This window comes from Micromys minutus (genome assembly GCF_963924665.1).
Source record: "Micromys minutus genome assembly, chromosome: 31".
NCBI lineage: Eukaryota > Metazoa > Chordata > Mammalia > Rodentia > Muridae > Micromys > Micromys minutus.
In genome coordinates this window covers 11152926-11167312 of record NC_137966.1, presented here as the reverse complement: position 1 = coordinate 11167312, position 14387 = coordinate 11152926, and the positions used below count along the sequence as shown (strand labels likewise).

Genomic DNA, 14387 nt, shown 5'->3' with positions numbered 1-14387 from the left:
TTCTAATTGTGCAGCAGTGTGAGTCGATGGGAGGGCAGCTCTCAAGTTTCTAAGCTCTGTATTGCTACTCAACGGTCACCACATGTTTTTGAGTCCTACCACCAGCAGCAACAGGGGCCACCCCATTTAAAGTCACTCACCATACTCTTGCTCCCATGATGATAACTGTTCAAGAAATCACCCTGTGGTGGTTTGAATATGCTTGGCCCAGAGAGTGGCACTTTTAGGAGGTGTGGCCTTGTTAGAGTAGGTATGGCCTTGTTGGGGGAAGCGTGTCACTCTGGGAAGTCTGCTTTGAAGCCCTCATCCTAGCCACATGGAAGCCAGTATTCTCCTAGCAGTCTTCAGATGAAGATGTAGGACTCTCAGCTCCTCCTGCACCATGCCTGCCTGGACGCTGCCATGCTCCCGCCTTGATGATAATGGACTGAACCTCTGAACCTGTGAGCCGGGACTAATTAAATATTGTCATTTATAAGACTTGACTTGGTCATGGGGTCTCTTCATAGCAATGGAAACCCAAACTAAGGCACACCCCAAAGCATGCCCTGAAACAAAACCTTTATTGACTCTGCTCTTGGATTTGTGGATTTGGAGTTCAGGAAGCCTGAGAGCTTCCTGAGAATTAGTTTGTCTCTGCTCTGTGGTCCAAGGCCTCAGCTAGGAGACTGGAATCCTGTCCAGTTCAGGACGGGAACACTCTCTAGGTATGATCACTTCCTTATCTGGAAAGAGGTGCTGACTTCCTACAACCTGTATTCAGCTTTCTGAGGAGTTGGGGTTGGTTCCCAGGAGAATGTCACAAGAAAAGGTGCCCAGTGGATGCTGCTGTAGCCCTAAGCCGAACTTAGCTGTGGCAAGCAGTGTTTCTACCAGGATATTCTGTTTTCTGAGTGGGCAATGACAGTTCCACCCAGACTAAAGAAGAACCATGAGTATTTTCTGTAGGGATGGTGTGAGGAATTGCCATCTCTGAAAAGTACAGTTTTAAAATTATGTGCCAGGTTCTCAGATAAGCTCCCATTCCTTAAAAGTTGCATTGGGCGGATGGTGCACTAATCTCCATCCCGGATGCTCAGAGGACCACTGTGACACTCGTACTTACTGCTACAGAAGTGGTTGGAAGGCTGAAGTTGGAGATGTTTCCTGATTTCTCTCATTCCAAGAATCATCATTTCCAGGAACGGCACCCATCGTCTCCTTCACCCGTGGTCATCTGTCACTCACACCCACCCTAGCCCTCCCATAGTCAGCCATGGTCCAAGATTTTCAGTAGCTTACCTTAGAGGGAGAGTAAAGCTTCCCCTTGCTGTTTTGTTGTTGGATTAATGAGGTGCAAGAGGTGGCTTCTCTGCTTCATCTCATCTTCCAAAAGGCAAGGAGCATGGGGTGGGGGGGGGAACCTCCTTGGTGTTTATACATTCGGATTGTGTAACCTTTCCTAGCCTACTGAGTGGATTATGAATGGCCCTTTGCTGACATTCATTAAGGAAGAAGGAGTTTCTAAGCTATTCTGTAGGTTACAGGAGAAAGCTTCCAGTCCTTGAAGGAACTAGGCTCTATCACTGGTCTATTGTTGGAAAACCCTTCTCCTAAGAGGTTATCTCAGATACACACTCCCCCTTTCTTGTCAGTATTCCAGACCGCCATGCTTTGTCTGTGGGGCTGGGTGGGTAAAGAATTCTTGATGCATCTACAGGAAGACTAAGTTCAAATCTCTAATACTTGTGTAAAAGCTGGTCATGTGCCCCGGCATTGTGAGCAGCAGGGACACAGAACTGCTGGGAACTGCTAATCATCCACCTAATTCTAGGTTCAGTGAAAGATTAGCTCCCATTTTTGGCTGTCCTGGAGCTCTCTATAGAGGCTGCCCTTGAACTCATTGAGATCCTCCTGCCTCTGCCTCCTGAGTGCTGAGAACAAAGACGCGAGCCACGGCTGCTCAGCCAAAAGGACCTTCATAAGGTAGACTATGAAGGAACAGAGTGCCTGAAGCCTCCCTTCAGTTTCCACAAATGTACACATGTATGAATATATTAAATACACACATATGTACACAGTTCCATACACACAAATTACACACACACCATACCTATCCAAACACACACATACCACACACATGCACAAGTCATTCAGACACCACACACGTGCAGGCACCTACACACTAACACGTCTCCATTTGCTATGAGGCCCATTAAACAGGTGGTTGGCTCTCTCGTTAGAGTCAGTGAGTGAAGGGGGAAGGGTGGTGCTCACCATCAAGGAGTCTTGAGTGACAATTTTTCTTCTGGGCCTTCTCAGGTCCTCAGGTGGCAGGCTTAGGTGAGACTTGCAAACACTCAATGGGCAGGAACACCTAAGCTGCCCCCACTGGACTACGGACGCCAGAGGAGACCTCTGGAACGTTATGTGGCTGGGGACATATCAGAGGTATGATTCGAGGTGTTAGAATGGTTAGGAAAAAAGTGAAGAGAGTTGGGGGGAAATGCTCCATGGAGATGCAGGAAGACCTGGGGGCATGAGGGATGCCTCTGGGGGACCCATGTTGGGAATCCCTTCCCTCTGAGGGACCAGCCACACAATGGCACAGTACAGAATAGAGTTTATTCAGGGCATGGAGAGGGGAGTTAAGAGGGTGGTAGAGGCAGAGAGAGAGAAGAGAGAGTAGAGACGCAGAGAACGGCCATGAGCACGTGAGAGGGGGAAGAAAATGGGGAGAGGGGAGACAAGGGGGGAGAACAAAGAGGGCAAGAGAGAGAGGAGGGGCAAACAGCCCCCTTTTCTAGTGTCAGGTAACTGAGGCAAAGCATACCTGGCTGTTGCCAGGTAACTGTGGAGCGGGGTTTACAGAACAGTCCCTTGGTGAGCAAGGATGTCTGGGATTTACCACTGGAAAGGGCCAACTTCTAATTTGGCTCCGCCCCCCACATAGAGAAACTCTGGACCAGTCATCAAGTCTAACAGCCTCAGTTTCTTGCAGATGCCTAACAGGACACAGAGATGTGAACATGGTGGGGGTGGGGGGGAAAGGGAGGGGAGACCTATTCTTGTTTTCTTAACTCTACTCTCTTCGTCCATGAGGACCGGGAGTGCAGAAGCAGGTTTGCCCCCCACCCCGTTCCAATGCTCAGTTGTCTTACTGGTTGCGACAACTTTCTGCCTACGAAGCAGAGTCAGTCTGTGGGAGCTCTCAGCACAGCACTACCCCTGGACCTGGACCAGGGCGGTTGGCTGGAAACAGCTGTGGAACCCACTGCTCCCCAATTCATCTCTAATTTTTTTAAGAGTTGGACTTCCCTCCTTTCTCTGGACTCCACCATCTCTAACTTCACAACCCTGAGCAAAGTTAAGTTTTTAAAATGCTAATGATGGAAGGGAGAAAACGGAGGTCCAGAGATGTGCTGTGTCTTGTTCAGAGTCACACAGGATGTCAGGGAGAAAGGTGGGAGGCTTTGGCTGAACCAGTGTGGACATACCAGGGGCCAGTGACAAACCCAACCCCTGTGCCTCCCTCCCCTGCACCACACAAAGAAGACTTTCCTATTCCTGGCTTCTCTGCCAGCCTGAGAGACAGAGTGTAGAAGAAACATTTATGAATATATATATCAGGATGGTCTTGGGGGTGGGTTAGGGTTAGGGCTAGGTTTTGCTGTTTGACATCTGTGTCCCAGGAGACTCTGGGAAATGCAGGGGCAGAGTCCCCAACAGCACTGAAGGCAGCAAGAGGCTAGGTACCTGCTTGTGGAGTTTTTGTCCCAGAGCGAGCTGTGTGCTCAGACTTGACCATGTTTGGGCATAGATGCTCGACCCAGATGGGACTGAGAACTGCTTCCCTGGAGACCAGCTGGAGACCAAACTTCCTGCTAGAGCTCCCAGACCTGACTTGGGGTGGGGGTAGGGGGAGGGCGAGTGGAGAGAAACCATCTGCCAGCGGAGACCCAGGGAACTGTGAGTGCTACACCCCAGAGAGCTTGGGACAGGGCTTCTGGGAAGCCGGGGCTGAGGGGAGATGGTGGGAGACAGCAGCCTGTGAATGTTTGGATAGGGTGGTGAGAATCCATATCTCTCCTGCTGCCCATCAGAATTCTGGCACCAGGGGGCCTGCCTGGCCTGTTGACCCTGGTCTGGGCATCTCTTTTGTGGCCAGGCTGGAGGTCAGGACTAGTTCTGTCACTCGTCATCAGGATAGGGGTTGACAAACAGGCCTGGCAGAGCGCTCCAAGCCTCTTCCATGCTTTGGTTGATGAGAGCTACTGTTTATGGAGAGCTTCCATTGCAGCAAGTAGGTGATGCTCAGCAGTGGTGGTGGGTCTGCATCAGGACCGCGAGGCGGGCACTGATTTCCTTGTTTTAACAGTCACATGGTTGTTAAGCAGCAAAGCCAGGACTTGATCTTATTATGTCTGATGACCTCTCTTCTCTATACTCCCCCAAACCTTTACAACTCTCTATCCCCAGTCCTTCTGAGGACGAGGTTGACAACCCGACAGCTAAGCCATATTGGACTCTTCTTTAACCCTTTCCAACTTCCCTAAATGAAGCTCAGACCTAAGGTGACTTTTCTACACAAAGTTCCATCCACGGAGCCCTGAGATACTCATCTCACAACGGAGATAGTCTCCCTATAGTCTTAATGGAAATCTCTTCTGTTGTCATGGAAACCCATTTCTTCCCGCCTTAGGCCACAGTGGATCTCAAAGCTTCCCATTCTTCTTCTTGTTGAAGGCTCTTATCAGATCTACCAAATCCCAGCTTCCCACCTAAGTCCTACACTTAAACCAAATCTTATGCTTGAGCACGGGAGTTGATGTTTCTCTCAGAACAGACTCCATGCAGCTGGTGAGCCATCGGGACATTCCAGGCAGGTGAGAGGACAGCAAGTCACATGACCTGGGCCTCTCTAGAATAAATAACTTCCTGTCCTTCCCTTCTGATTTCCCATGATCTGGCCTTGACCAGACTCCTACTGCCATTCATCATGGGAATGCCCTGGGTAGTCTAGGAAGGCTCACTGAAAAAAGCTGGAGCCACAAGGAAATCCCCAGAAGTGTGCTGAGCTTCTCCAGGAGATAATTGGTGATAATGGATCCTGAGTATTTAAAAGCTAACCATAGGCTGTTACCAGAGGCCCCTGTAAGGTCACAGCCCTATGGAAGCTGCGAAGCTCCACGTGATTATTCTTGAACAAGAGCAATGTTGATATTTGGTTGCATTTTCCTCGTGCCCGCCCTCCTTTCTATAGACCTATTCCTTGGGCTACCCTCATTTCTCTTTGCCTCTGTGGTGCTAGAAATGACTGTTGCCTCCGGTGGCCATGGGGAAGAAGCTGGTGATGGCCCAGAAGCGTGGAGAGACACGAGCCCTCTGCCTGGGGTTGGCAATGGTAGTGTGTGCCGCCATCACCTACTACATCCTGGGTACCACTGTACTGCCCCTCTACCAGAAAAGGTATGGATCTGTCCACTTCCTGAATTGACCTACCCCAGGCATTGCTCATTCTTGGGCTCAGGGATTCCAGTGCAGGGGAAGCAGAACAGTGAAAGGCTGACCAGCCAGGGCTGGAAAGGACGGGTGCAGGATGCTGACATCATAAGAAAAAGCCTGCCAGTGCTGGTGTGATCCTTGGAGCCAGCAGGGGGATCACAATGGCAGACTCTGGCACAAATGACTCTGAGGTGGGAGCTCCCTCTTTGCTGAGCGTGCACCTCTCCTGGCCTGGGCTTTCCAGATAAGTAGAGGCTCTATGCTGAGCAAACAGCTGCTCCCTCAAAGTTTAGGCAGGGACGTCAGGGAGTGCTGTGTTCCCTCCAGCCTCACACTCTGTGACTAAAGAACCCCTGATTACTATTGTCTTCGAACAGCACAGGGTGCTCTCTCAGCTCACCTCTTTGCTGAGTCTCACACCCTCCCTCTGGGCATACTCTGGCTCCTGACAAAATCCTCTCTTGTCCCACAGGATACAGGATGCTGAGTCACAATCCATTTCTCAGGAGCTGATGACCCTCTTGGCCTCTCCTGGGCCTGGTCTGTATCCTTGCTTTACAAGGACGCAGTAGTGCCAAGCCAGAGTCTCACCCAAGGGAGGCACTGCCTCCCTAGCTCTATCCTACCACCCTCCGATTCTGACCATGTCAAACCCCTCATATAGTTCCTCTTTTTAGGTGAAAGGGCAAAGACTCTGAAGCTTCCCAGCCCTTGTGTCACGTGCTGTGTCTCACTGCCCCCTCCCCCCAAAACCACCTATCCATCATGAGGGCTTCATCTCTACCTGTGACTTGGAAATGACATGGATAAGAAAGTCTCAGGCTTGGCTGCTCAGCACAATCCCATGATGAGCATTTAAAACAATATCAGTGCCTGGGCCCAAGCACCTGAGAAATTCTGCCTCACTTTCTCTAGGACTCAGCCAGCTATAGGAATCTTTAAAAAATTAAAATAAAATGTCAGGTGCGGGTTGGCTGGAAAGGTCAGAGAACCATTATGTGGAAAATGTCCAAGAGCCAACCAGTCTCAAGTTATCCAGGACTATAGGCCATGGACCCAGTTAGTATAACATGTTCATGGCAAAATGAAGGTCCTGGGTCTCTCCAAAGGCTCTCAGGGAACCAGGGGTTCAAAGTGGGTGTGTGTCACTCTTTTTCTAAGGGATGTTTGTGGATGTGCTGTCTTCCCAGTGTGTGGACCCAGGAATCCACCTGTCACTTGATTGAAACCAACATCACGGACCAGGAAGAGCTGGAGGGAAAGAAGGTGCCCCAGTACCCATGCCTTTGGGTCAATGTATCAGCTGTGGGCAGATGGGCCATGCTGTATCACACGGAAGACACCCGGGATCAAAACCAACAGGTGACGAATGGGGGCTGCTTATAACAGTCTGGCAGGCCTATGAGCTTGTCCTCAGCTGTCCATGTCTCTAAAGCCAAGATATTGTCACCCACCTCAATGGATTCTTATGGCTAGCCTGAGGTGGAGTCAGCCTCGGATCTTTCATGTTGGAACCGACAGACCTGGGGGGTGGGTTGAATTGCCCCTAATTGGCTATGCACTGGGCACTGAGGTCCTGTGAGTTTCCGTTTCCATCCTTGTAGATGGATGCTAATGCCGTACCCAAAAGTGCTATTCCCAAGTTCAGTGCTGTGACCAAAGCACTGGTTTTGCTAAGTCTAAATGGTTCTCATACATAGTCAGAACTGAGACGTCCCAGCTTAAATGCTAAGTTGGCAAATGATGGGAGCTCAGAGCAGTTGTTCCTGGTTACTTTTTCCACCAACAGAGTCCATCAGTGGAGATGGGTAAATCCATGGGCCAACTGGGAGCCAGAATTATAGCACCCCACAAATCAAACACTTAAGAGATCTTCCCTCATCTGCACTTCCTTCGCTGTCAATTTCCCATCTTAGCCTCCCTATTGTACAGACATGTTGGTTCCCTTCCCCCATTTATCCAACAGCCACTGAGATGGCGCATTGGTCTTAAGAGGACAGAGCTTATATAGGACCAGTGACAGCAGGGAGGGAGGGCTGGTGCTGTAGTGAACAGACGGGCAAGTGACAGAACTCAAGGGAGTTGTCAGTGTGACCCTGAGCAGAGAAACGTGGGGCTGGGCTTTTCACAACAGGCAGTCCCGTAGCCACAGAAACCAGAGATGAGGGATGAAGAGCATCCGGGTGTGTGGTGAGACCTGGCATAGGAGGCCGGAGAAGGCTAGGCAAAGGCAGTGGCTGGAAGACTGACTCCAGAAATGCTCTCTGATGGAGTGACCAGAAGAGGTCTGATGTCTGCTGCCTGAGGACCTCTTCTGTGTAACTATGGAATTAATAACAGCATACAAGTTGGGGCATCTCAACTCTAGCTATATATGAGAGCCATCTAGACTTATCCAGACCAGAATTCTTTACTAACCACCTGAGGCAGAATCTCTTGGTGGAGCTCCCTACATGAACCTAAGGTTGGATGCTATTGCTCTGAGCCACTGGAGGCCCAGGGTCATGATTCAAGTGATGCTGGCTAGGACAGCCATGTAGGGTCATTTACGGGACGAAAGCTAGACCACTAGGATGGTATGAACCTGTCACAAGGATGATATGACAGTCAGAATTGAGGCAGACAGGACATAGACGGCAAAGTGCTTGGTGTGTGTTTGGGGCTGGGTTCTGTGGACTCTCTAGTGCTGGAGGCATGGAAGGAAGTGGTGGCAGGTGTGGAAGTCAGATTCATGGTCATCGTTAGCCTGGCTCTGTGTCAGGGAAGAAATTCAAGGCCCACAAATATTAGCTCCTACCAGTGCTTCCTGCTACCTTGTGGGCCTCCAGCAACCATAACATATCCCAGGAGTGAGGGAAACATTTTTAAAGATAACACGACATGTTTATGATGCTATTCCCCCACTGGGTTAAAGGCTGCTTCCTCATTCCAAGGCTGTCAGTCAGGAGAAGCCAGGGGTAGCCTGAACTCTGCTTGAATTGTGAACAGCATGCGTTCTTTCTTCTCTAGTAAGGGGGCTGTTAAACCACACACCCACTGACCACAAACAGAGAGAGAGAGAGAGAGAGAGAGAGAGAGAGAGAGAGAGAGAGAGAGAGAGAGAGAGAGAGAGGAGCAGCCTGCCGTGCCCAACATCGGGGAATGTGGCTGGCTGATTCTCTGGGTTGGTAGCATGCCCTCTGGACATGCCAAGCTCTTACTTCTTCTCCACAGCCTGCCCTTCCCTCCTTCCACCAACTTCAGTCTAGGGAAGGGGCTCTAAATCCCTCTTTGCAGCCTATGCTGACACAAGTGAAGCCTCAGACTAGAGACAGGGTCTTCATCATTTCAGCTCTTGCAGATAATTCAGGGCTGGTTGTACCAGGCCAGGCAGAGAGGGGGTAAACGTCTCAGTTCTTGGCTTGGCCCCGGAGTGTGAACTTGACAAACAGATAAAACATGTAGACTCTGGGGAACCTCAAGACACAGCAGTGCCCAGGGATGAGCGCAGATCCTCACTCAGAGCAGAGGATCTGTGTGTTTGAAATGCTTTAAATGGGAAAGCGACAGCTATTTCTGTTTCATAGGTAAGACAGCATTATATTATTATTAATTATTATTATTATTATTTTCATCTCGAACTTATGAGATCTGGGCTCTTGCTAAGTGCTTTAAGTAAGACTCCTACTTTAGTCCCCAGGGCAGGTCTAGGTAGGCACCACCACCCAAGGCTTCCCAAGGTTTAGGAGGGTAAACTAGTTGCCAAGGCCACACATCTTGGAAGCTGTGGTTGAGCTTGGGTCTACCTGACTCCACAAAAAAACCTGTGCTCATCGGGCAAGGTTGCCGATGACAGTCCTGCTGTTATTAAACAGCGTACAGATTCCCCAGGAGCTTCAGCTCTCCGTGGCTCGTTGGGAACTCCCCTATTTCCCAGATATTAACACCACCACGATGAAGCTTCTCCACACAGCTGGACTGGGAAGCTTAGGCAGTAACCGAGACCGGGGGATTAACTCTTGCCTGTCATTGAAGCTCAACGCTTGTCCATCGGCTTCAGTTTTACACATTTGACCTTGGACCTGACTTCACCTGAGCATGGCCCTTGAACGTCTCCATTTCCCCCAGTGTCCAAACCCCACAGGGAAAGACTCTATGCTGACGAGCACCCCTCAAGTATCCCACTGCAGGTCTACAGAGAGGGCCACCCTTGAGGTTCACAAGCAACACCCAGTCCTCCTGGTACAGAAAGATAAACGGCAGGTTCCCACTCTGGGCTGCCTTTCCAGAGCTTTGCAACTGGGTCTCATCATCTCCGCAGGCCAGAAGGTTCCTAATAGCAACCACCAGTGCCAGGGTTTAAATGTGTGCTGTGCTCTGCCTGCCTTGAGCTCTTTTCTGCACTTTCTCTCTTTCCTTTGGATTCTGTCACGGAGCCGCGTGCCAGCATATTTTCTTTGGTTCACACAGGATCAGACATCAAAGAGTCTTCCGTTTGAACTTTAGCCAGTATTTTGAAATCCTGAGCGTTCGTATTAAAATCAGGTTTTCTGGCTTCTCTGGATGCATTGGTGCATGGTGTGGTGTCTGTTATCCAGAGAGAGTGCTGGCAATTCTGACACCGAGGCAGATGCCACCTGGTCCCTGTCATTGCCCTGATTAGTTTCACTTCTTGGTGTCACCCCCAGAGCTGCATGTAGAACTCCCCTTGTCCCTGGACTTGTATTGTTCCGGATTCTCTCTAGCCCGTCACCGCAACATCGTTAAACCATCTCAGTACTGAAACCATGAAGGTTCAGAGAGGGTGAGGAATTTGCCTAAGCTTTCACAGCAAATCAAAGCAGATGCAGGCTTCTGATCGAGCCCTGCATCCAGATGTGCAGCATCATTTTGAGCGGCTCCAAGGCCTCCATCCACGCACTCCCAAGCTCGAATCCTTTTCTCATACCCCAAAGCCTCACCCCGGGCCTCTCAGAAGTGTGTATTTAAAAGCCTAAGCATTCCTGCTTCTCCCCCACAGTGCTCCTATATCCCCAGGAACCTGGACAACTACCAGACAGCCTTGGTGGACGTGAAGAAGGTCAGAGCCAATTTCTACAAGCACCATGATTTCTATTGCTTTTCTGCACCTCATGTCAATGAGACCAGTGTTGTGTACCAGCGCCTCTACGGGCCCCAAGTCCTTCTCTTCTCCTTCTTCTGGCCCACCTTCCTGCTGTCTGGTGGCCTCCTTATTATTGCCATGGTGAAGCTCAACAGGTCCCTATCCATCTTGGCAGCTCAGAAGTAGACCAACCCCCTCTGACCCCAGCATAGAGTCACCAGGAACAGCAGGGGTCCCAGGCAGGCTACTCATCACTCTTTCCCTCTTGTCTCCTATTCCATTCATTCGACATCTTTGGATGGTCATTTCCCAGGTTGATAGCTCCCCGGTGACTTTGGAAGGCAAAGGAACAGCCGGTCACAGCTCCCAACCCTTGACTTCAGTTGGTTCCTATCTGTTACCTGCTATGTCAATGTCTCCTCCCAAGATGATGAATATTGTCACCTCTGTCCCTATGTGCTCTCTTCTGGCTCCTCAGATACCCACCTGTCACATCCAGGATGCTGTCCTTGGACAAATTCAGCTTCTTTGAATAGTCATGGAAACAATAGCTCTCATTTATAGGGCAGTTGAGTATGTTTTTTTTGTTAAGGACATTAAGTCACACACACACACATGCACACACACACACACACACACACACACACTATTCTAAAACATAAACATACTGCTGTCTTCAGTATCCATTGGAACCAATTCTTCAACTTCCTCAGATGGCAAAAATCCCCTCTATAGAGTGGAGCAGTCTCTGTGTGGAAGCTCCATCCACCTTTCTATGTGCCGCACAGCGGCTCCAGATGACTAGTAAACACCCACTACAGTGTCAACGCTGAAAATGATTTCATTCTAGGGAGTAATGATGAGGAAGGGTCTGTCCAAGCTCACAGCAGATACAGTTATTACCCAAATACTTTCAGTCTGCACTTGATTGAATCCAATGGGGCAGAACCTGCTGATACATATCCAAGCACATGCACACAGTAACAAAAGTCTATGAAGAAATAAACACAAATGCTTCAAAATATTAACCATGGCATGGTGGCCAATTTTAATTCCCTCCCTTAACTCTGTTCCTTTGTTGTTGTTATTTTCATTCTTCAATATTGGAAGGTTATACAATGTTTTGTTGGGTCTTAATCAGAAAAGTAATACACAGCTGTTATATTTTGAAACTATTGAAATGGGCCACCCTCAAGGAGATGGGGATGGGCTGTGAGAGGCTGAGTCTGTGGTCAGAGACAAGATGGGAAGACATAGTTGTTGGGCTCCCTGCAGGGAAGAAAGGCACTTACTTAGATGAGAATTTGCAGTTTCCTGTTGCACACGCTTTCAACCTGCCCCTTCTATACACAGGTGTTGAGCACTTAACACATTTAATGTCCACGGCATTCCGATACAATTGGGATTAGAATGGTGCTCCCAAGATGGCACTATCGGCTTTCCAGGAACAGGAAGAGAGAGAGACTTGAGGTAACATGTTGCCCTGCCTCCCCTTTCAGTGCTCTCTCCTCATGCAGATCAACAGCACCATTATATTACTGTATAGGATTTAAACTTCTGTCCAGGGAGCCCTGATATTGTCTGTGGCCCTCCAGTTTCTTATCTGGGGTCCCTCCTTTCAAGGAGAAATAGCTCATCATTCCCCAAAAGCATCTCCCTCTAAGGTCAGGAAAGCCACATTCTGATACTGCGGTATAATTTGCAAGATGCTACTACTAGGTAAATCCTCACATGGGTATCAGGGCCCTCTCTGAATTATTTCTTACAGCTGCATATGAATCTATAATCATCTCCCAAATTCAAATTCAATCTAAAAAGAGAGAACAAAGGTTCCAATAAGGAGTCTGACTTTAAGGGGTTATTCTATGCAGGTTTCCAGGTACTTGCATTTGGGACTTAAAGTCACAGAAACTCAGGCTATCCAAACAGCAGAAGATGACATATCCTTCTAGAAGAATTACTGTGCTGGGATGCCCAGCTCCCCTGCCCCATGCATTAGTCATGATGACCTTCATTTGCTTTGGGAAAAATGTTGTCCTCCTGTCAACAAGGACTGGCCTACTTCCATCAAAATCCACACCCATCTGTGCTCACAGAACCGTAAGCATCTGAGCATGATGGAGTTAGATGTGGGGAAAGATGATCTTGGCAACAACGGTTGCCTAGGAACAGAGAGGCCTCACCTGTCCTGAAGAGGTCACTGCTAATGAGCATCAGGTGTTCCCTGTGTCCCATCATTGGTTCTCACAGGCCATGACTCGTGTGCAAGGGCGTACCTGATCCATTCCTCAGGCATCCTTTCTCCTGAATCAGACACCACACGGGAATCAGAGGCAATGGGACCCCTGAACTTCTAATCTGAAGTAGAAAGGATCCTTGTGAGACATCCAAATAGTGTTAGGCCACAGAGAGCTTCAGCTCTTCTGCCAAGGCTGAGACTCAGAGAAAGTGGGTTTCCGACTGTTACAAGGAAAAAGATGGTTCTGCTCTCTCTAAAGGTGGGAGCCTGGAAGGGACAGGAATGAGTCAGATACATAGCTCCCTTCAAGGAACCTCCTGTCCTCTTGCCCTGCCCCCACCCCCATCACCACCACTGGGGTCTCTTCTTTGTGATAAAGAACTCAATTTTGTGTTCATCTGAAATCATGTAGCATGGAAATCTTAATTGATTTTGTGATCAACTGAAATGATTCCAATTGCCTCGATAAATCAGTGGTTCTCAACCTGTGGGCCGAGACGCCTCCAGACACTGAGTAACCCTTTTCGTGGAGAGGTGGTGGTGGTGGTCACTTACAACTACTGGAAAAAGCACAGATATTTGATATTTACATTGCAATTCATAACAGTAGCAAAATTACAGTTATGGGGTGGCAACAGAAATAATTTTATGGTTGGGGGTCACCACAACATGGGGAGCTGTACTAAGGGGTTGCAGCATCAGGGAAGTTGGGAGCCACTGTCCTAATCTACATGTCTCACCCCAAGTTTCTCTTGATGTCAAACCACCATGGATCAGTCGAATGCAAAATGCATTGATGGTGTTGCTGACCGAGGCAGGCAGTTGGTAAGGACGGACAATGCCCTTTATTTCCTCTTGTATTTGGAGGAATTTGAATTCCATGAAATACTGGGGAAGATGCCACTTGAGCAAGAGTGACTGTCCTGTTCCCCACCAGACAAGGTCCCTTCCCAAGCAGATGAAAGAGAAACAGTCAATGTAGGTTAGAAGTGTGGTGATCTTCCCTAGAGTTTTTAAACTGGGGATCTGTGAGACCACGGTCTTTGGGTAGGGAGACTGAGGTCGAAATCATGTCTTTTCTTATTTGTTCTCCCAAAACATGTCAGAAATTCCAGATCAAGGCAGTGTGATATATCATAGATGACAAAATAGAGCACTGGTTGGAATCCAGCTGCTTAGTTAACTAGACATTAAGTATATTAAAAAAAAAAAAAAACAAAAACAAACAAACACTTAACAGAGGCAGGAGAGAAGCCTTAGGGGGTAAGGGAGTGTGTGGCTCTTGCAGATGACCCGAGTTTAATTCCCAACACTCACACTGGGAAACTCACATCTGCCTGTAACTCCAGCTCCAAGGGAGACTGATACCTCTGCATTCCATGGGCACATGCATTCATGTACATGTGTGTATGCATGTGTGTGTGTGTGTGTGTGTGTGTGTGCATGCATGTGCGCACATACACACATAAACTTAAAAACAAAAATAAATCATTAAAATGTAAAACAACGAGCTTTCTCTTGGTTAATTTTCAGAAGATAAAACTATTTTTCATAAAAAAAATTTGTAACATAAGACAGATT

General features: G+C 48.6%; 2 protein-coding genes across 3 annotated transcripts in view; one reads left to right on the top strand and one right to left on the bottom strand.

The window, feature by feature from the left end:
- The window catches only part of KCNIP1 (potassium voltage-gated channel interacting protein 1), a gene marked incomplete at both ends in the record, with an annotated part of 348145 nt that overhangs the window by 314222 nt on the left and 19536 nt on the right, over nucleotides 1-14387 (bottom strand). The window lies entirely within an intron of this gene.
- On the top strand, nucleotides 5315-10883 carry KCNMB1 (potassium calcium-activated channel subfamily M regulatory beta subunit 1; the record flags this gene model as incomplete). Its single annotated transcript, XM_080942392.1, has 3 exons — nucleotides 5315-5448; nucleotides 6675-6846; nucleotides 10484-10883. The coding sequence occupies 3 exons, from the start codon at nucleotides 5315-5317 to the stop codon at nucleotides 10751-10753; spliced, it is 576 nt and encodes a 191-aa protein (XP_080798518.1). The 3' UTR covers nucleotides 10754-10883.